General features: G+C 38.2%; 2 protein-coding genes across 2 annotated transcripts in view; one reads left to right on the top strand and one right to left on the bottom strand.

Moving 5' to 3' along the window:
* LOC140530238 (protein Hook homolog 1-like) overlaps window positions 1–13,393 on the bottom strand; it is a 44,170-nt gene extending 30,777 nt beyond the window's left edge. Inside the window, exon 1 of the mRNA XM_072649667.1 lies at window positions 13,285–13,393. The gene's annotated coding sequence lies outside the window, so the exon portion shown is untranslated. The remainder of the gene's footprint in view (window positions 1–13,284) is intronic.
* A 67-nt stretch (window positions 13,394–13,460) lies between these two features.
* LOC140530237 (cytochrome P450 2J2-like) overlaps window positions 13,461–22,594 on the top strand; it is a 36,820-nt gene continuing 27,686 nt past the window's right edge. The window contains 3 exon segments of the mRNA XM_072649666.1: window positions 13,461–13,834; window positions 13,836–13,994; window positions 16,643–16,805. Coding sequence (XP_072505767.1) covers window positions 13,778–13,834; window positions 13,836–13,994; window positions 16,643–16,805 — 379 coding nt within the window. The 5' untranslated portion in view covers window positions 13,461–13,777.

Below are 22,594 nucleotides of genomic sequence, written 5' to 3'. Positions count from 1 at the left end.
CTCTCCATGGCTATAATCTGCAAATAAGGTCCAAATCTCCCTTTATAGACAGTTTCCCACAGCAATGAAATCACAGATGTAGTCCACAAACTCTACAACTAAGTGACAGGCACAGGAGGGGCCTTATGTTAAGAAATGGAACTGATAATTCTGTATCCCCACCCTACCTCACTCCCAAATTCATTAAGAAGCAGTCAGAACAATCCCTGGTCTTGTATGCATACATTACAGAGTGGCTGTGGAAAAACTAAATTGAATATTGGTTTAAGGACAAGAGAATCATAGTGTGACTGGGTGGATGTGGAGTGTGGGGAGTAGGAGTAATGTAAAGGCATGTTGTGGGCGGAGGATGGGTGAGTCTGCACCTTAATCCCTGGGGAATTGGCTTGTTTTCCCCTAGAGTGAACTTTGACTTAGAGGACAGATAATGAAGGTGGGGCCAATATGGAGTTCCCAGTGAAATCATGTGCTTATTGAGTGTTACTTCCTCTTCCCCAGTGACCACAAAATTGGGGAATAATGAGGAAACAGCCCTGACATTTGGGGCCTATCTGAATGACACAATTCTAAGTCTGTATTTAAATGGGAAATTTTTCTGTATTTTAAATAGGAAAATCTAGTTGAAATGATGGAGATATGGGCATGTACCTGCAACACCATTCATACGATCATCAAGTGCAGCTACCTGGGAATAAGGTTTGGTTGGTAAATTCTCAGCTTTGTTCATTATTCCTGGGTTCTTGGCCTATTTCACTGCCAAAGATTTCAGGTTCTGGAAGCCAGGGTGCTGTGAAAGGCCAAATAGTAGGTAGCTAAGATTTTGTTGCACGTCCTTCATTGCTTTACATATTTTGCACATTAGTTTTTCACTCCTAAGTGATCACAAATCCTAGATTTCTAGAATCACTGATCATTGATGTGGAAGATGCCTTGGAGATATTTCTTCCAACTCCTTCACTGTATAGATGAAGATATGGGGGCAAAAAGAGATGAATTTACTTGGCGTGTGTCAATGGGCAAGTCACATACCCAAACCATAAGTGAGACCTTACCAACAATAAGAAATTGGAGAATATAAATGTAGAACTAAAGGCAATTGAAAAGTCATCTACTGAGTTTTCTTCATTTTATAGATAAGGAAACTGAGGAAAACAGGGATAAGTGACTTGCCCAAAGTTATACAGTTGATAAGTGTCTGAGGACAGATTTGAACTCATGAAGATGGGTCTTCTTGGTTCCAGGCCTGGCACTCTCTCTACTGTGCCACCTAAGTTACACAGCTATTAAATGTTACAGAAAAAATTTGAAAGAAAATTTGAGTTTAATATTGCTTGAAATTTTGCTTTTCAATTTTGCTGAGCCTCAGTTTCCTTATTTGTAGAAAGAGGTAATTGGACTTAATGTTTTCTAAGATATCTTCTAATTCCAAATTTGATTCTCTAAACAGCCTTGAAAATAACTTCATTTCTAGGAATAAATTTGCCTTTTCAATAATGTGGTACTTGACAGTTGGAGGAAAAGAGAGTATTGCAGAAAAGTAAGAAAGCAACACTTTCCAAAAGAAAAAAAAAACAACTATATTTGAAACAAGTCAGTGTCCTTTGTTGGAACTCTTTCTAATTCCTTTATGGAAGACAAGGAATGATTCATGGAGAGAATATCCATGGTTCATCACTGTCTGTTTTCAAACCCTGATGTGCCCTAGAGACTGTCATGGTGGATCATTACAGAAGAGACAGACTTTTCCCAACAATATTGTTCATTTTCAGAAAAAAAAAAATAGTCTTTGCTGCTGTTTCCTGCCATTTCAGTCCATTCCTGCTGTAGTCCATTCTTATTAAATTCTTCCAAACTCCTGAATGGGAAGATAGATTGCAGTGGGGAGATGTTGGAAGCAGGCAGAACAAAAAGCAGGCTATTGCAATAAACCAGGTATTTTATGACAAGGGCATACACTGGGATATTATCAGGATCAGAAGAGAGAAGAAGGCAAATTGGAGAGATGTTTCAAAGGTGAAGTCAACAATCATTGATCATATTGGATGTAGAGAATGAGAGATAGTGAGGAATCCAGAATGGCTCCTATATGATGAGCCTTGAAAGAAACAGGGAAATTAGAAAGTAGGACAGGATTTAAGGTGAAAAAGAATGGGTTCAATTTAAGATATCTACTGAACATCTAAGTTGAGATTTCCAAAAGGTCACTGAAGATGTGAGATATAAGGTCAGCAGACAGACTGGGGCAGTATAGGTAATTTGAGAATTGTCTTCTGAGAGATGTCATTAAATCCACGGGTGCAGAGGAGTTCACCAAGTGAAGCAGTATAGAGAGAGAAGAGAACAGAGCCCAAGACAGAACCCTGAGGGACACCCATGGTTAGGGGGTATGAGTTAGAGGAGGATCCAGCAAAAGAGAGAGAAGAGGGATCAGAGAAATTAAAAGAAATGCAGAAGAGAGGGATATTCTAAAAACCTAGAGAGAAGAGAATATCAGGGAGGAGAGAGTCATCCACAGTATCAAAGGTTCAAGAGATGTCAATGAGAACAAAGATTAAGAAAAGGCCACTAGATTTGGCAGATAGGAGATTTTATATAACTAGGAGAGAGCAGTTTGGGGGGAAAGATAAGATTGGAAGCTGGATTATAAGAGGTTACAAAGATGGTGAGAGGAGTCAAAGTACAAGACACTCTTTTTGAGGGTTTAGCTAAAAAGGGCAGAAGAGATATGAGATGATAGTGGGACAGAAGGATCATGAGAGTTGTTTGAGGATGGAGGATATACGGCATGCTTGTGGTCTGAAAGAAAGAGCAAGGAAAGAAAGAAAGAGTGAAAATCAGTGAGACAGTAGGGCAATCCTCTGGGAGCACAGGATGGAATGAGGACACTTGAACAAATACATGGGTCAGCCTTGGTAAGGAGCAAGGCCACTTCATCTTGTGAGACAGGGGTAAGTGCATAGTTTCTTTATCTGTATAATGGGAATACTAAACCACCTACCTCATCCATTGCTGTGAGGAGGAAATGAGATTATTTATGGTAAGCACTTTGTCAACCTTAAAGCACCGTTAAATATTAGCCATTGACAAATGCTTGTGGATCCATTAATTGACAGATGGAGAGATGAAGTCAAAGCAGGCACAGTATGACAAAATCTTTGAGCTGAAAGCAATGGCAGAGGCATCCAGTTGGCCAAAGCTCAGTCTTAATTTCATCTTCTACAGAAAGCTTAACCCCCACTTCTTACTTCTAAAGTCTTCCCTCTGTCAATGATGCAATATTTATCCTATCGATTGCTTGCTTTATACTTGTTTGCATGTTTTCTGCCCTATTAGATTGCAAGCTCTTTGAGGATAGAGACTGTCCTTTGTTTCTTTTGGTATGTCGAGCACTTAGCCCAGTACTTGGTCACAGTGGGAATATGATAAATGTTTATTAATCAATTGAAGGATCCCACTAGAGCACTCCTGGGGAATGGTGATTCTGTCTCTGCTTGAAGAACTCAAATGAGAAGGAATCAATCACTCTGAGAAGTATGCAGTCAATAAATACTTAAGTGTTTACTACCTACCAGGTTCCACATATACAGACACAAAGAAAGACTCACAATCTAATGGAAGAAGAAAGCCAATTAGAAAGAGCTGAAAGACGGTGGTGGGGTCAAATGGAAGTGGGGGGGCAAAGATAAAGTCTGAAGTCAGATGGATAATGAGAAGGTGGTTGTCCTGGGCTCTCTCACTAAATGGAGGATATTGGAGGATTTTCTTGATGTTCTCCCTCCACCTTCTCCAGTCAGAGTCAGGGAGCTCCCCCAGTGAAGGATTTGAGAGAAGCAATCCCTTTTACTTGGACAGCTCTGGATGCAAATTGGGATTCCCCTCCCTCATTGTATGAAACCTCAATATCCAATAGTTCTGCCTTGGGGCACCAACCAGAACAAAACAAATCCTTCTTCCATTTGGCAGTCCTTCAAAGAACTGAAGACAGCTCAATGCCCAACCCTCCCCCTCCCAAATAGCCACACTCTCCTACAGGTTAAACATCCCCAAGTGTCTCAAATGTTCCCCCTATAACATGATACTAAGAGTTGTTTTTATCTGGAGGTAGTGTGGTGCAGTGGAAAGATCACTGTGTTCAGAGTCAGAGAATCTGGGTTCTAATGTCTGATCTGATACTACCTATGTGATCCTTTCCTCTTTGGACTTCAGTTCCTCATCTATAAAAGAAGGGGTCTGACCAGGGTAACCACTAACACCCCTTCTAGCTCTTAAGCTATAAGCATATGAGCCTTCTTTACCTCCTCTATTGATTACCAGTGTCCTTTCTAAAACTGTGGTGCCCAGACCTGAAGACAATGCCCCAGAGGAAGTTGGACCAGGATAGAGGATGGCACAGCATCCCCTCACTGACCCTGGACCCTGCACATCTCTTAATATGACCTAGGGGTGGCACAGTCTCTGTGGCTGCCTCACAAAATAGTGACCAATACTGACCTTGCTGTCAATTCAATGACCAGCTCTCTTCTTCAACAGTACTGTTCTACTCATACCTTGTCTTTCTTGTTCTTGTGAAATTAGGGTTTTGTTCTCAAGTGCAAGATGTAATATGTATTTGAATTACATTTAATTTTCAATTAAGTTCCTCAATGAAACCTACCATTTCATATATATGTATACATATACATTTGTTTTTCTCCGTCTCTGTTTGTATCTGTCTTTCTGTCTCTCTCTCTCTCTGTCTCTCTTTGTGTCTCTTTATGTCTATACGTATCTATCTATCTACCTATCTATCTATCTATACACACACACACACACATATATATATATATATATGGACATTTATACACACACACTTATTTATATGTGTGTGTGTGTGTAATGTATTTATATATGAAAGTTTATTTAGTGTATTGATGGGCATAGATAAATGTATGTATGTATATATGTATATGTGTGAATGTGTGTGTGCCTGTGTGTGTCTGTGTGTGTATTTGCAGATAGAGCCTTCTGAGCTTCAGGATGGAATCAGGGCAGAGATCCAGCTGGGCTGAGGACTACTTAGAGCTTTTAGTTAAAAAAAAAATCCTCTTTACTACTTTCAATATATTTTTTACTTAAGGGAGGCAGGATGAAGTAGTGGGAAAATTTTCAGTCAAAGGATCTGGGATTGACTTCCACCCCTACAAATGACTACCTGCTGAAACTTAGAAGCTGCCACCCTAGCACTTGGGATCAGAAGTCCTGAATTCAGATCTTGCCTCAGATATTTACTAGCTATGCAACTCTTGGCAAATCTTTTAACCACTCTCAGTCTCAGTTTCTCCATGTGTAAACCAGGCATAATATTCAAATTTATTTTACATGGTTGTTGTAAACAATAGATGAAAGAAAACATGGAAACGTCCTTGTAAACCTTAAGTTCCTGCAGAATATTAGGATAACAGTGATTGCTGATGGTCCCACTGTCAAGTCCCATCTCCTCTGGGCCACATTTTCCTCCTCTCTAAAATGAGAACAATGCACTAGAATGCCTCAGAGATTATCTAGTGCAGGCATGTCAATCTGCAGGCTTAGAAAACCACATACTCGCATTATCTATGTTGTACAGTATATTTATTTTGTGAAACATTTCTAAATTACATTTAAGTTTGCCCCTGGCCCTACTCAGGAGTGACGAGCTATAATGGTTCAGGGTGTGTTTGACACTATTGATATTCCAACCTCCTTTATATAGGGATAGATATAGAGGCCCAGGGAATCAAACTTGGATGAGCTGAGATTCAAATCCAGGTCCTCTGACTCCAAATTCATGAAGACCATAGAAGAAGAAAACACAAGGATTTCCATGGGCCCAAACTCACAAACTGAGGAAGGTTTGAAAAGTAGTTGCAAGCACTTAGAAGTGCCTGACAATCAGAGAAGATGGTTTCCACCTTCTTTGTGCCCTGAACCCCTATGGCAGTCTCCTGAACCTATGGCTCCTTTCTCGGAATGATATTTTAAAAGCATAAAATAACATACTAAGGATTATAAATGAAATTCTCATTATATTGAAATTTGTTGAAATTTTATTCCAATCATTCAAATTATTCTTATTCATTCTGATTAGATTGAAATTTCATTCTAGTTATTCCATTTTTTTTTAGTTACATTGGAATTTTACTACAATTATTTTGTAATTTCATTCTTATTTAACCCAATTCAATGAAAATTTTATCCCAATTATTGCTATTATATTGGAATTTTAATTTAGTTTATTCCAGTTATGTTAGAATTTTATTCTAATTATCATGATTTATTCCAGTTACACTGGATTTTTATTTCTGTTGTTCCAATTGTATTGGTAATTTATTCTAATTACCCCAATTTATTCCAAATTGATTGGAATTTTATTTAAATTATTACAAAAATTTGAAATTATTTCCTCACATTCAAATTCACATTGAAATCTATCCACATACCCCTCAGGTGTCTCCAGATCCCAGGTTTAGAGTTCCTGTATGTTAGTTCTCAAGCTCATTAGGTGGCAATTTGTCATAGGGAGAAGAGTATTGACTTGAAATCAACAGTTTCCAGTGGTGGAGCCAAGATGGTGAAGTAGAAAGGTGCACATACCCTAGCTCTTCCCCCACAGCCCATAAAATAGCTGTAAAAAATGACTCTCAACAAATTCTAGGGGGGCAGAGCCAAGATGGCGAAGTAGAAAGACGCATATACACATAGCTCCGACCTCACAAACCACAGAACGGCAGAGGGGACTAATCCAAGGCGAATTCTGCACCCAGAGACCACGGAATATTGGAGTGAGGGAGATTTCTGTTCGGGAGAGACCTGCAAACCTCTCACGGGGGGGTCCTTCGCGCCGGGGACTGGGCGCCGGGACTGGGAGCTGAGTGCAGCCCTACTGCAGCAGCGACACCGTGGGAAAGAGATCCAGCTGCCACGCGGGTCCCCCCACCCACAGAGGGACCTGCAAACCTCTCGCAAAAGGTCCGTTGCACTGCAGACACGGTGCCCAGCCCGGACCTGCGGCGGCGATAGCGGCCGCGGCACCGAGAGACAAAGTTCTGAGAGGGATCCGGAGGCAGGATCTTCAGCAGCTGCACGGGCCCCCCACCAACAGGTGACTGACGGGGGTAGGTGAGAGAGTCTCTTTGGCGGGTTGAGAGGGGAGCGTGGTACCCCCATAGCTCGGGCCCCCCCAGGAGGTGGGGGCTGAGAGGCGGCTGCGGACGGGGGCTCCCCAAACGAGCGGGAGCCTGGGTCCATTGTGGAAGGTCTGTGTATAAACCCCCTGAGGGAATTGAGCCAGAGAGGCGGCCCTGCCCCTGACCTCAGCACCTGAGCCTAATTTAACGCTGAATAACAGCCCTGCCCCCGCCAAAAATCCTAAGGCGGGAAGCAGCATTTGAATCTCAGTCCCCAAACGCTGGCTGGGAGGACCAGGAGGCAAGGTGGATGTGAGGAGAACATTCAGAGGTCAGGCCACTAGGGGGAGACAATGCCAAGAAAAGGGAAAAGAAATAAAACTATTGAAGGGTACTTTATGGGAGAAAAATCACTTCCTCCCTTCCTTTCTGATGGGGAGGAACAAGGCTTGCCATCAGGCAAAGACACAGAAATCGAGGACTCTGTGCCCCAGCCCACCCAATGGGCTCGGGCCATGGAAGAGCTCAAGAGGAATTTTGAAAATCAAGTTAGAGAGGTGGAGGAAAGACTGGGAAGGGAAATGAGAGGGATAAGGGAGAAGCATGAAAAACAGATCAGCTCCCTGCCAAAGGAGAACCAAAAAAATCTTGAAGAAATTGGCACCTTGAGAACTAGCCTAACTCAGCTGGCAAGGGAGGTGCAAGGGGCCAATGAGGAGAAGAATGCTTTCAAAAGCAGAATTAACCAAATGGAAAAGGAGATTCAAAAGCTTACTGAAGAAAATAGATCTCTCAAATCTGGAATGGTACAGATGGAAGCTTTGGACTTTTCGAGAAAGACAGATATCTCAGAACATACCGCGCAGATTCGAAAAATGGAAGATAATGTGAAATATCTTATTGGAAAAGCAACTGACCTGGAAAAAAGAATCAGGAGAGACAATGTAAAAATTCTGGGTCTACCTGAAAACCATGATCAAAAGAAGAGCCTAGACAACATCCTCCACGAAATTATCAAGGAAAACTGCCCTGAGATTCTAGAACCAGAAGGCAAAATAAATATTCAAGGAATCCGCAGAACACTGCATGAAAGAGATCCAAAAAGAAAAACTCCTAGGAGCATTGTGGCCAAATTCCAGAGTTCCCAGGTGAAGGAGAAGATATTGCAAGCAGCTAGAAAGAAACAATTCAAGTATTATGGAAATACAATCAGGATAGTACAGGATCTGGCACCTTCTACATTGAGGGATAGAAGGGAATGGAATAGGATATTCTGGAGGTCAAAGGAACTAGGACTGAAGCCAAGAATCACCTACCCAGCAAAACTGAGTATAATACTTCAGGAGAAAAAATGGTCTTTCAATGAAATAGAAGACTTTCAAATTTTCCTGATGCAAAGACCAGAGCTGGAAAGAAAATTTGACTTTCTAACACAAGAATGAAGAGAACCATAGGAAGGCGAACAGCGGAGAGAAATCATAAGGGACTTACTAAAGTTGAACTGTTTACATTCCTACATGGAAAGACAATATTTATAACTCTTGAAACATTTCAGTATCTGAGCACTGGGTGGGAGTACACACACACACACATGCACACACGTACACATACATAGAGACAGAGTGCACAGAGTGAATTGAAGAGGATGGGATCATATACTAAAAAAAAAAAATGAAATCAAGCAGTGAGAGAGAAATATTGGTAGGAGAAAGGGAGAAGTTATATGGGGCAAATTATCTCTCATAAAAGAGGCAAGCAAAAGACTTATTAGTGGTGGGATAAAGAAGGGAGGCAAGAGAAAAACATGAGATCTACTCTCATCACATTCCACTAAAGGAAAGAATATAATGCACACTCATTCTGATAGGAAAACCTATCTCATAATACAGGAGAGTGGGGGACAGGGGCACAAGCAGGATGGGGGGGAGGATAGAGGGGAGGGCATGGGGAGGAGAATGCAATATGAGGTCAACACTCACAGGGAGGGAAAGGACCATAAAAAAATAGAAGTAATGGGGGACAGGACAGGATGGAGGGAAATATAGTTAGTCTTATACAACACAACTAGTATGGAAATCATTTGCAAAACTAAACAGATATGGCCTATATTGAACTGCCTGTCTTCCAAGGGGAAGGGGTAGAGAGGGAGGGAGCTAAAGAAGTTGGAACTCAAAGTGTTAGGACCAAATGTAATGTTCTTACCACTGGGTAACAAGAAACACAGGTTAAGGGGTCAAGAAAGCTATCCGGCCCTATAGGACAAAAGAGAAGACGGAGACAAGGGCAGGGAGGGAGGAGAGAGGAGAGAGCAGATAGGTCACAGGGGCAATTAGAAAACTTGGGTCTGGGGGGGGGGAGGGGGAAAAAAGGGGAGAAAATTTGTAACCCAAAATTAAAAGTTTAATAAAAAAAAAATCCAGCAGAAAGAGATAGAAGGAGAAATTCCCTTTAAAGTAAATGCAGACAATATAAAATACTTGGGAGTCTGTCTGCTAAGACACTCACAGGAACCGTATGAAGATACAAATCCATTCTTTTACAAAAAAGATAGGTCCAAATAATTGGAGAAATATTAATTGTTCATGGATTAAATGAGTCAATATAATAAAAATGACAATACTACCTAAATTAATTTACTTATTCAGTGCTGTACGAATCAAACTATCAAAAGGCAGCTTTGTAGAGGTAGAAAAAATAATAGCAAAATTCATGGAATGAAAAGGTCAAGAATATAAAGGGAAATAATGAAAAAAAAATTGGGAAGGAAGGAAGCCTAGAAGTTTCAGATCTTAAATATACTGCAAAAGTATAATTATCAAAACAATTTGCTACTGAGTAAGAAATAGAGAGTTTTATTGGGGATCAGTTAGCTATACAATATATAGAAGTAAATATGCACAGTAGCCTAAAGTTTGATAAATCCAAAGATCCCATTGGGGCAAGAACTTATTGTTCAGCAAAAACTATTGGAAGAACTTCAAAGCAGCCTGGTAGAAATCAGAGTGAGACCAACATCTCACATTTACTAAGATAAACTCCATATGGTTACATGATTTATACATAAAATGTGACATCATGAAAAAATTACAAACCATACAAGAAATTAACATGTCAGATCTATGTATAGAAGAAGAGTTCATGACTAAAAGAGAAATAAAGCAGTTCACAGGAGTTAAATAGACAATTTTGATTATATACAATTTAAAAGTTTTTGTAAAACAAAATCAATGCATCTAACATTAGAAGAGAATCAGGAACTTGGAAAAAAATTTTGCAGCAAGTTTCTCTGATAAAAGTCACATTTCCATGATACATCAGGAACTGATACGTATCAGTTTTCAGAAGAATAAATCCAAATTATCCATTGGTATATCAAAAAAAACAAAAACAAATTCTAGAGCAGCAGAAGCCACAGAACAACAGAGTGAAAGAGATGTCGAGGCCAAGGTAACCTGGAATGCTGACAGGAATGGTCTATCTCACAAGACAAAGAGTAGAATGCAGCCCAACCTGGGCTGTGAGGCACCGGGAGGAACAGGACCAGATCACGCCTCAGGGAGGAATCCCCAGCAGCAGCAGAAGTTCTCAGATCCCTCAACCCACAAGCACCAAAGAAAGCATCAAAGGTCAGTGAGAGGGGTTTTTCAAAGGGCAAGAAGGGAACAGGGTCCTCGCCTAGCCCCGACCCTGAATGGTGGCAGCAGCATCAGCAGTGGTGGTTGGCAGCTGGAGTGTCCATTTGTGGAGCTCTCAGCCTAAAGTCCATAGAAGAATTGAGCCACTGCTCTGAACCTCAGCCCTGAGTGGCAGCCCTGCCCCTGCCTATAGCCCCTGGGGGAACTGAGCAGCTGGTGTGAATCTCAGCCCTGATCAGGGACCTGGGGCATGGAGGAGCTAAAGGTAGCTGTGGACAAAGAATTCAAGTACTCCCAGATTCTGGGCAGAAAAGCTTTTGGTTGTTCCCAGACCAGTGCACAGCCCCTTGATTGTGCCACCTTGGAAGAACTGAGAACTTTCAGTTCCCCAGAGTATATCCTCCATTTGACAAAGGATTCAAAAGTCAAGTAACTGGCTTGGAAAATTAACAAAAAAGGGAAAAAATAAGACTATAGAAGGTTAATTTCTTGGTGAACAGGTATTTTATCCTATTGTTTCAGATGAGGAAGAACAATGCATACGGTCAAAGGAAGTCAAGCCTTCTGCATCCAGTTTCTCCAAAATAAAAATGCAATGGTTTCAGGCCATGGAAAAGTTTGAAAAGTGAGTCAACAGCTTGCTGACACAAAAAAATGCTAAAGAAAATAACACCTTTAAAAATAGGCTAACTTAATTGGCAAAAGAGGTCCAAAAAGCCAATGAGGAGAAGAATGCTTTAGAAAGCAGAATTAGCCAAAGGGACAGGGAAGGTCAAAAGTTCACAGAAGAAAATAGATCCTTAAAAATAAGAATGGTATAGATGGAAGATAATGACTTTATGAGAAAGCAAGAAATTACAAAGCAGGAACAAAAGAATGAGAAAATGGAAGATAATGTGAAATATTTCATTGGAAAAGCAACTGACCTGGAAAATAGATCCAGGAGAGACATTTTAAAAATTATAGGACTACCTGAAAATGATGATCAAAAAAAGAGCCTAGACATCATCTTTCATGAAATTATCAAGGAAAACTGCTCTGCTATTCTAGAACCAGAGGGCAAAATAAATATTGAAAGAAACCACTGACTACCTCCTGAAAGATATCTGAAAAGAAAAACTCCTAGGAGTAATTGTAGCCAAATTCCAGAGTCCCCAGGTCAAGGAGAATATATAACAAGCAGCTCAAAAGAAGCAAAGGAAATACAATCAGGAAAACAAAGGATCTAGCAGCTTCTATATTAAGGGATCAAAGGGCTTATAATAAGATATTCCAGAAGTCAAAGGACCTATGATTAAAACCAAGAATCACCTCCCCAGTGAAACTGAGTATAATACTTCAAGGTAAAAAATGGTCATTCAGTGATATAGAGGACTTTCAAGCAGTCTTGATGAAAAGACCAGAACTGAACAGAAAATCTGAATTTCAGACACAAGAATCAAGAGAAACATGAAGAGGTAAACGGGAAAGAGAAATCATAAAGGAATTTTTAAAGTTGAACTGTTTACATTCCTACATAGAAAGATAATATTTGTAACTCTTGAGACTTTTCTCAGAATTTGGGTAGTCAGAGGGATTTTAACCACACACACACACACACACACACACACACACACACACACACACACATATACACACACACACAGGGAGCACAAGTTGAGTTGAATTAGAAGGGATGATATCTAAAAAAATAAAATTAAGGGATGAAAGAGGAATATATTGAGAGGAGAAAGAGAGAAATTAAGTGGGGCAAATTATCACTAACAAAAGAGACAAGAAAAAGCTTTTTCAATGGAGGAGAAAAGGGAGGAGGTAAGAGGGGAAAAGTGAAGCTTACCCTCTTCACATTTGGCTTAAGGAGGGAATAACATGCTCACTCAATTTGGTATGAAAACTTATTTTACACTTCAGAAAAGTAGGGGAGAAGGGGATAAGCAGAGTGAGGGGGATGATAGAAGGGAGAGCAAATGGAAGAAGGAAGTAATTAGAAGTAAACACTTTTGGGGAAGGACAAGGTCAAATGAGACAATAGAATAAATGGGGGGCAGGATAGGATGGAGGGAAATATAGCTAGTCTTTCACAACATGACTGTTACAGAAGTCTTTTGCAAAACTACACATATATAGCCTGTATTGAATTGCCTGCCTTCTCAGTCAGGTTGAGTGGGGAGGGAGGAAGGGAGAGGTTGGAATTCAAAGTATTAGAAACGAATATTGAGAACTGTTTTTGCATATAACTGGGAAATAAGAAATACAGGTAATGGGGTATAGAAATCTATCTCGCCCTACAGGACAAGAGAGAAGATGGGGATACAGGAAGGGTGGGGTGTAATAGGGAGAGCATATTGAGGGAAAGGATAATCAGATTGAAAGGCGTTATGGGATGGGGGGAGGGGAGAGATGGGGAGAAAAGTTGGAACTGAAAATGAATGTGGAAAACTAAAAATAAATAAATAAACATAAAAAAGAGATCAACAGGTTCCAAAGAAGGTTTTCAAACTTACAAAGAGCTGTGGGACCTTGTCAGTTTCCTGGCCTCCCTGGACCTCAGCTTGCTGCTCTCTTAAACAAGGGGATAAGTCACTTCCTGCCCCACAGATCTGGCCCTGTTATTTGGGCCCTTCTGGGTGCGTTTGTCTGTGGGAGGAGCCTTCCCAGGAAACTCTAACTAAGTTGTCTCTCTGGTTTTCTGCAGAAAAACCCAGTCATATTTTCAGGGGAGAATATTGTAGGGGTGGGGCATGTTTACTCCCCAGGAAACAGGCCTTAGCAGAGGGCAGAAGGCTGGAGCACAGAGCACTCTCTGGAGATCTCTGTCTAGGTTATAAAGCCAAACTGGGCCACAGCACCAAGGGGACAAACACAGCTTGACCTTTGTCCCTCACATGAACATTGCTTAGGCAGGCCCCATAGTTGCTGCTGTTGATGCAGGAAGAGGGAGGGAAAGAGGGAGGAAGAACTTGGCTTGTCTGACCTTGATGCCAGAGCTGAGGAAAGATGCAGCTCTCTCTGGTAACCATTTTCCCTTCCCTTTGGGAAAGACCCCCCCTTGCTGACCCTCCTTCTCTTCTCTGCCATCCTCCTGATCCTGGCACAGTATCTGCACAGGAGGAGGAGGCAGCATCTCAACTATCCTCCTGGCCCTCCTGCACTGCCCATATTGGGTAACTTGTTCCAAATCAACTTTAAAAACCCCCAAGCCACCATCCAAAAGGTAAGGAGTGAGATAGGAGGGTGAGAATCCACTGCGGTGGTGGGGCATGGGAACTGGGGTCCTGGGGAATGTGCTGGATTGATCAGCCACAAGTCTGGCTATCCATCCCTGCTCTGCCCTGATGGGAAGGAGCTTAATGCAATGGAAAGAACATCTGGTTTGAGGCTTAGAGGGCCTGGATTCACATCCCCTTCTGACCTGTGGGAGATGGAGAAAGTCAGAAGCTCATCACTCCTGGGGTGTGTCATTGTTGACATTGTACGTGGGCAGGATTGAATGGCTGCCGAGCTCCCTTCTGACTCACGTTCTTTGAACCAATGAGACAATAATAGTAAAGTGTTCCATACAGTGATTAGCTCACATTAAGCATTATATAAATGTGAGATATTCATTATTATTATCATTACTTTGATTATTATAAATTGATAGGTGAGCTCCTTGAGAGACTCTTTTGTCTTTTTTTTATTGTTTTGTTTTGTATCTCCAGTACACAACACAGTACATGGCACATAGTAAACACTTAATAAATATTCACTAATAGACTGAATGGCAGAAATTGCATAGGCAGCCTCAGGTCCCTTCAGACTCTAGAATTAGAGGTACTTAACTGGGGCCATTGAATTTTAGCTAAAAATGTTTATTTTCTAAATCACAACATTTATTATATTTGGTTTTCTTTATAATCCTATGTATTTTATTTTATGCATTTAAAAACTTTCTTCTGGGAAGGATTCTCAGAAGGATTCACCAAATTCACGTAGGATTCACCAAACTAACAAAGGGGTGATGACCACAAGAATAGCCACTAACCCACTTCCACATCCCTGAAGTTCAGAACTCATGGTCCCTCACTCTGATTTAAAGACTTTGGAAAAGCCATATTAGGTCTCTGGTGTGATGATGGAACCAGTGGAAACACCCTCAAAATCATGGTTTTAAATGCTTAAAATAGGATTGTAAAGAACAATGGTTATGACAAAATACAGTTATCAAAATTCAAATAAAAGAAAATGAAATTGTCAGGTCCCAGAACTTTTTCAAAGCAAGTGTACATGTGAAATTGGTTATTTTATCTTAGTGTAAAACTTTACACTTAACCCTGTTGAATTGCAGCTTATTGCATTCAGTCCAACCACTGCCCATCAAAGTTTTTTAGTTGACTCCATCACACAGCTACCCTTCCACACTTAGTGTTGACTGCAAATAAGATATCTGTGCCTTTCTTTGAGGTGTTGATAAAATGCTAGCCCAGGGTCAGGCCCAGAGCCAGGAGAAATCCACTGGAGACCTCTTACCTGGGACACGCAAAGATTAAGTGCCTCACTAAGAGTCATACACCTGGCATGGGTCAGGAGTGAGAGGTGAACTCAGGTCTTTAAGATACTAATGATGATGCTGGGTCTCTATGCACTATACCAGCCTGCCCCTTCCCATAGCCCTTGCACATTTGAAGAGAACCTGGAAAGCATTTGTCCCATTTGACTCTTAGCATATGCTTTTGAGATAACTACTACATATGAAGAAACTAAATCTTGGCAAAGGTTCAGTGACTGGTTCCATGTAGGCATCAAAGGTAGGATCTGAACTCAGAACTTGCTAGATTTCAAGTCATAAACCCTTATCACATCCCACCTATCACCTCACTTTTTTTCTCCTTTTAAAATCTAAATATTCCTGGCTCCTTAAAATAGTCACCATATACTATCAACTTGAGCTCCTTCACTTTCTGCAATCCTTGAAGCGGAAGACCATCATTCTTAGGACCAACCTCACTCTAATGGCTTCAAACAAGAGTGTGGTAACAGACTCTAAGGGTGTCTGTGACTTGAGGACAAGTTTTGCTAAGTTCAGAGAAGCTCCTGACCATAATGACAGCAGTATTGATGGACTTATTCTCTTTTCGCTCTCAAAGACCAGGTACTAAGTTTGGAAAGGGCTTTAATGAGTGTCAGAGGGGAAAGACACAATCAATCAACAATCAGTACCTGCTATAATGCTAGGTACTATGTTAGTGTTAGAGATTAAGAAAACAAAAATAAAACTGGCCCTGCCCTCTGAGAGCTTACTTGTAGCCACTCCAATGAACTTGCAATGGTTCAGGTGTTGACCTCTAGGTCTTTCCCCCATATTAAACTCTCGGTTGTTCTTTGTATATATTCCTAGCCCATCATGCTGCCTTGAATGTAGCAGCCACTTCAGAGCCTCAAATATACTGCCTCTTCCACTGAAGCTCTTGGAATTCCCAGTTTCCATCAAAGCTCAGCTACTGGGGGCCATCTCTTGTAGGAAGCCTTCCAGAATCCTCCCAGATGCTGGTTTTCCCTCAAATCACTTAGAATTTCCTTTACATCTTCTGTATTTACTTATATATGCACAGTTCATTTCCTTCCAATGTCAATTCCTCAAGGGAAGGGAATATTTGATGTTTGTGACTTCTCAGCTCCTAGTACAGGGTTTGAGATATAGTTTCATGATTCAGTGTTTCTTGGGATGAGCTGAACTGAATTCAGTGGAATTGGAACAGATGAATTGAGTGAACTACATTAGATTTGATGTTTCACATTGATAGAATGCTATCCCACATGTACAGACAAAAAAATGACCTAAAAGGCAACGGAAATTTCCAATTCAAACTCATTCTTTTTCAGCTTGCCAGGGAGTACGGAAATGTTTTCTGCACATATGCTGGTAATCTTGCCATTTTGACAGTAACTGGATTGCCACTGATCAAGGAGGTCCTGGTTAACCAAGACCAAGTATTTATCGATCGTCCAAAAATTCCTGTCCACCACCATGTCTTTAAAACTCTTGGTGAGTTCTTTGAATTATGATAATTATTTTTCATTTCCATGATTATTTGAATGGTATCTTTGATTCCTGTACTTCATTATTCCTTGAGAATTTCAACCCACTGTAGAGGTCTTGAGACTAGAAGAAATATGATAGAAAAAAGAGGTCTTTGAAGTTTCCCTCCTTCTTGTCTGAGAGTGGGGGAAGGGGAATAGGATTGAGGGGGAGGGATATTAGAATGGTGGATGGGGTTCAAATTCATCCTATCATAGGACTAATTATATGAGTTTGGAGTGTTTAACTTGAAGACAAGAGCAAGTTGGATGGTAAAGAGATGCATGATGACTGTCTTCAAGTGTTTGAAGACCTGTTCATTGAAAAGATCTTGGCCCCAGAATCAGCAGCAAAGGGTGAGAGTTGCAGAGGGGTATGATTAGCTTGATGCTAGGGAAAACTTCCTGACCATGAGAACTGTGCTAAAATGAAATGCTTTTCTTCAAAGATGATACATTCCCTCTCATAGGAGGCCCTCAAGCAAATGCTGCTCAGTATATTTCGTTGGTGTTATTAACTGTGTATAAATTAGACTAGATGACATCTGAGATCCCTTCCAACAATGAAGCTATATGGGTTTATCATTCTGCCTTTTTGCCCTTTGACCTCAATGATGGTACAGATGCCAGGTCAAAGCTCCAGGTCAAAGTCTTTTCTTGTTTGTTTTGTTTAATTTTTTAATTTGAAATTTATTTTATTTTAATAGATGAAATGAAATAAGCATTTCTTTAAAACAATACAATGAAAACAGGATTATACAAGAAACTGCAAATCTACTATGCATAATTTAATATTCTTTTTCAAATATACAAAACATTATCATTTAAATTTTTTCCCCTTTTCCGTCCCTCCTCAGCCCTCCCTAGTGATATATATGTATATGTGTGTGTATATGTATGTAAAATTATGCTATAGATACTTCTATTTATTTTTTCTTTCTCTGGACCCAGATAGTATCTTTCTCTATAGGGCCTTTATAGTTAATTTTGATACTTACAATTGACAAAGTAACTTATTCACTCAAAGTAATTCTTAAAACAATATTGCTCTTACCCTATACAATCTTCTGCTCCTTTCAGTCTTAATTATTTCACAGATTTCTTTGCATATTTTTCAGATATCATTGAGCTCATCATTTCTTATAACACAGTAGTATTCTGTCAGATGCATATGCCACAACTTCTTAAGCAATTCATGGGCTTCCGTGCAATTTCTTTGCTACCACAGAGAGTTGTCATAAACATTTAAGAATATATAACTTCTTTTCCCTTTTTCCTAATCTTCTATGAAAATAGTCCTAGTAGTGGTATTGCTGGATCAAAGGGTATGAATAGTTTAGTAACTCTTTGGGTACAATTCCAGATTGCTCTCCAAAACTGTTGGATCAGTTCACGATTCTCCAAATAACGAATGTGTTCCAATTTCTGTACACCACTCCCAGCACTGATTGCCATCCCCTTCAATCATTTTAGCCAATGTGATGGGTATAAAATGACCTCTTGAGGTTATTTTTCTCCGTATTTCTCAACCAATAATGACTGAGAGCTTTTTTTTTATAACTTGTTTTGATTCCTTCATTGGAAAACTTCCTGTTCACATCCTGTTATCACTTATGAGTTGGTGAATTGGATTCTTTCAGATTTGACAAAGTTCTTTCTATATTTTAGTTTTGAGAACTTTATCTGATAAAATGTCTATAAAATTTTTCCCAAAGTTCTGCTTTCCTTTTGATCTTGGCTACATTGATTTTACTTGTACTATTCTTTTTTAATTGAGTGTAATCAAAATGATTTATCTTGATCTAACTTTGATCTTTATCTCTTATTCATTCACAATTGTTTGTCTATCCTAAGTCTAATAGGTAATACCTTCCATATTCTTCTAATTTTCCTATAAAATCTCTCTTTATATCTAGGTCATCTATCCATTTTCCCCTTAACTTGGTACATTGTGTTAGATATTGGTCCATGCACAGTTTCTGCCATACTGCTTTGTAGTTTTCCCAACAATTTTTACCAAATGATTATTATCCCCAAACCTTAATTCTTTACTCTGGTCAAATATAAGGCTATTATGTTTATCTGCTGCTGCTGTTAATTGTAATTCTACCCTGCCCCATTAATCTACCTTTCTATTAGTTAGAGAGTACCAGATAGTTTTAATAATTTCTGCCTTATTATACAGTTTAAGATCTGGCACAGATAAACCTACCTTCTTTACACATTTTTTTCCATTATTTCTTTTGATATCTTTACTTTTCTGTTTTTCCAAATGAATTTTGTTAACATTTATTTCCAATTAATAAAAAAAATTGGTAATTTAATTGGAATGGCATTGAATATATGAATTATTTTGGGTAATATTCTCATTTTTTATCATATTGGCCTAGCCTACCAATGAACAACTAATCTCTCCAATTAATCTGATTTTATGTGTATAAAAGTTATTTTATAATTTTGTTAATATAATTCCTGGAGTTTTTTGGCAGGTGAACTCCCAGATATTTTATACTGTTTATTGTTGTTTGTCTTTCATTCTCAAAAAGGACCATGATATCAGCGAGGTGATGTAATGACATGCAAGTGAACTGAATTTCCAGCTGCACTTTCTCCTCCAGAACCTTCTGTGTCCAGAGGCAAGATGTAGATCAGTATGATAGGAGATGGTGCTAGATGCAGTGGGAAACCTTGACCTTCTAAAGCTAAGATATTGAACAGGTGTCAGTTCGACTGAGGCAATACCCACTCAGTTATTGAGGCTAGGTAGGAAATGAGGCAGAAAATAACATCTTTACAAAGTCAAATTAAAACAGAAAAACAGTCTTGAGGTGGGGGGGGGGGGGGAGACCCTCAGGATTTCTAGCCAAAACAGAAGAAATTGCTATTTATATTCATTCTGAGACAATTCAAGCTCATAAAATGACCAAGTGGGATTTGACCTAGGCTGCATTTTAAATGGGATAATTTTTACGATATCTTTTGGAATAATTTTGTGATATATAGGAAGGCTGATGATTAATGTGGATTCACTTTAACTCTTGCTACTTTACTAAAATTATTTTTTCACCTAACTTTTTAGGTGACTGGGATTTTTCATGTAAATCATCTTATCTGAAAAAAGGAGATGGTTTTATTACTTCATTTCCTATTCTGATTCCTTCAATTTATTTTTCTTCTCTTATTGCTATTGCTAAGATTTCCAATACAATAATGAATAATATTGTTGACAATGGGTGTCTTTTCACATTTGATCTTACTGAGAAAACTTCTAATTTATTCCCACTGCATATAATGCTTATTTATGGTTTTATATAAGTAATGTGAATCAACTTAAGGGAAAATTCATTTATACCAATACACTTAAGTATTTATAATAGAAATGACTGTTGTACTTTATCAGGAACATTTTCTTCATGTATTGATAAAATCATATTTTTTTGTTTTATTATTGATATAATCAAATATGTTAATAGGTTTCCATAAATTAGACCATCCTTGCATACTTGGTATAAATCACACTTGGTCATAATATATAATCTTCATAATATGCTGACATAATCTCTATTTAGAATTTCATTGAGGATTTTCATATCCATATTCATAAATGTAATTGGTATGTAATTTTGTTCTTCTGTCTTTACTCTTCCTGATTTAGATATCAAGATAATATTTGTTACATAAAAAGAGCTTGGTAGAATCCTTTCTTTATCTATTATTTCAAATAATTTATTTAATATTGGAAATAGTTGATCTTTAAATGTTTGATGGAACTCACTTGTAAATTCATATGGTCCTGGAACTTTTCTTTTAGAAAGCATATTTATGGTCCCTTCAATATCTTTTTCTAATATATATGTATATATATATATATATATATATATATATTTGAATGGGATTTATATATTCAATGTCATTCCAGTTAAATTACCAAATTTTTTTTTTATTAAATTGGAAATAAATGTTAACAAAATTCATTTGGAAAAACAGAAAAGTAAAGATATAAAAAGAAATAATGGGGAAAAAAGTGTAAAGAAGATAGGTTTATCTTCTGCCAGATCTTAAACTGTATAATAAGACAGAAATTATTAAAACTATCTGGTACTCTCTAACTAATAGAAAGGTAGATTAATGGAATAGGGTAGAATTACAATTTACAGAAGCAGCAGATAAATATAATAACCTTGTATTTGACCTTGTATTTATATTCATATAAATATATATATGTAAAATAGCTATTCTACTTCCTCTTCTGCTAATTTAGATAATTTATATTTTTGTACATACTCTTCCATTTCACTTAAATTGTTAAATTTCATAACATAAAATTAAGTAAAATATGTCCTTATACTTGCTTTAATTTCATCTTCATCAGCAGTATATTCATCCTTTTCATTTTTTATACTAGTGATTAAGTTTTTATTCTCTCTTTTTAAATCATATTAACCAATTTTATCTATTTTGTTTATTTGCCTTTCGTAAAACCAATTCCTAGTTTTATTTATTAATGCAACAGGTTTTTTTTATTCTCAATAGTATTGATATCACCTATTTTTTGTGATTTACAAATTGGTGTTCAATTGAGGAGTTTTAATTTGTTATTTTTCTAGTTTTTTTAAATTACATACCCAATTAATTAGTCTGCTCTTTCTCTATTCTACTTATGTAAGCATTTAGAGTGATGTTGTCTCATTATTGTCATTCTCTTTAATGCAATTATTGTCTCTATGATTTGTTCTTTAACCCACTCACACTTTAAGATTAGATTGTTTAATCTCCAATTAGTTTTGATTCTATATTTCCTTGGCCCCTTATTACCTATATTTTTTATTGAATCAAGGTCTCAAAATGATGCTTTTAATATTTCTGTTTTTCTGCTTTTGATGATGAAATATTTATATACCAGTATATATCTGATCTTTAAAGTTACCACACTGAGAAAAAAGATTCCTTTCTATTTCCATTCAATTGTCTCCAGATAACTGTCAAATCTAGTTTATCTAAAATTCTCTTTATGTAGACACAGTATGTGAGGACTATTCCTAATAAATTTAGCTCTTCACAGCAATGTAAGGACTTAAGACATTTCCAAGGGACTCGATGCAAAATACCCATAAGCAGAGAAAGACTTACAGTCAGAATGTAGAATTAGGCAGACTATTTTCTATTTTATAATGTTTGGGTTTCGTTTGGTTTCTCTCATGGGGTCTCCCATTTGTTTTAATTCCTCTATACCACATGACTAGTGTGAAAATGTGTTTAATAGAAATGTATGTATAGAACCCACGTAAGATTCCATGCCATCTTGGGGAGGGATGTGGAAGGAAGAGGGAGAAAATTTAAAATTTATGGAAGTGATTGTTGAAAGCTAAAAACAAATAAATTAATTTTTAAAATATTCCTAATAAAAAAGATTAAAAATTCTATTTACTTTCTTAACTCTGTTCTTAGTTATATTTTTGGTTCAACTTAGCTATTTCTAAGAGGGGAAGATTAAACATTCCTACTATTATGAAACTACTGTTTATCTCCCTCTATAATTCATTTAATTTTTCTTTTAAAAATTAGCTGCTGTAGCATTGGTTGGATATAAGTTCAGTATTGATATTTCTTCATTGTCTATGATACCTTTAATCAAAATGTGGTTACCCAGTTTATCTCTTAAAATTCAATTTATTTTAGCCATGATTGTCTGGGATCATAATTGCTACCCATGCCTATTTTCCATCGGTTGAAGCATGATAAATTCTACTCTTATCC

Source organism: Notamacropus eugenii, chromosome 2, assembly GCF_028372415.1.
Source record: "Notamacropus eugenii isolate mMacEug1 chromosome 2, mMacEug1.pri_v2, whole genome shotgun sequence".
Taxonomy (NCBI): domain Eukaryota; kingdom Metazoa; phylum Chordata; class Mammalia; order Diprotodontia; family Macropodidae; genus Notamacropus; species Notamacropus eugenii.
Note: the sequence above shows the minus strand (reverse complement) of the source record. Positions and strands in the feature narration are given on the sequence as shown.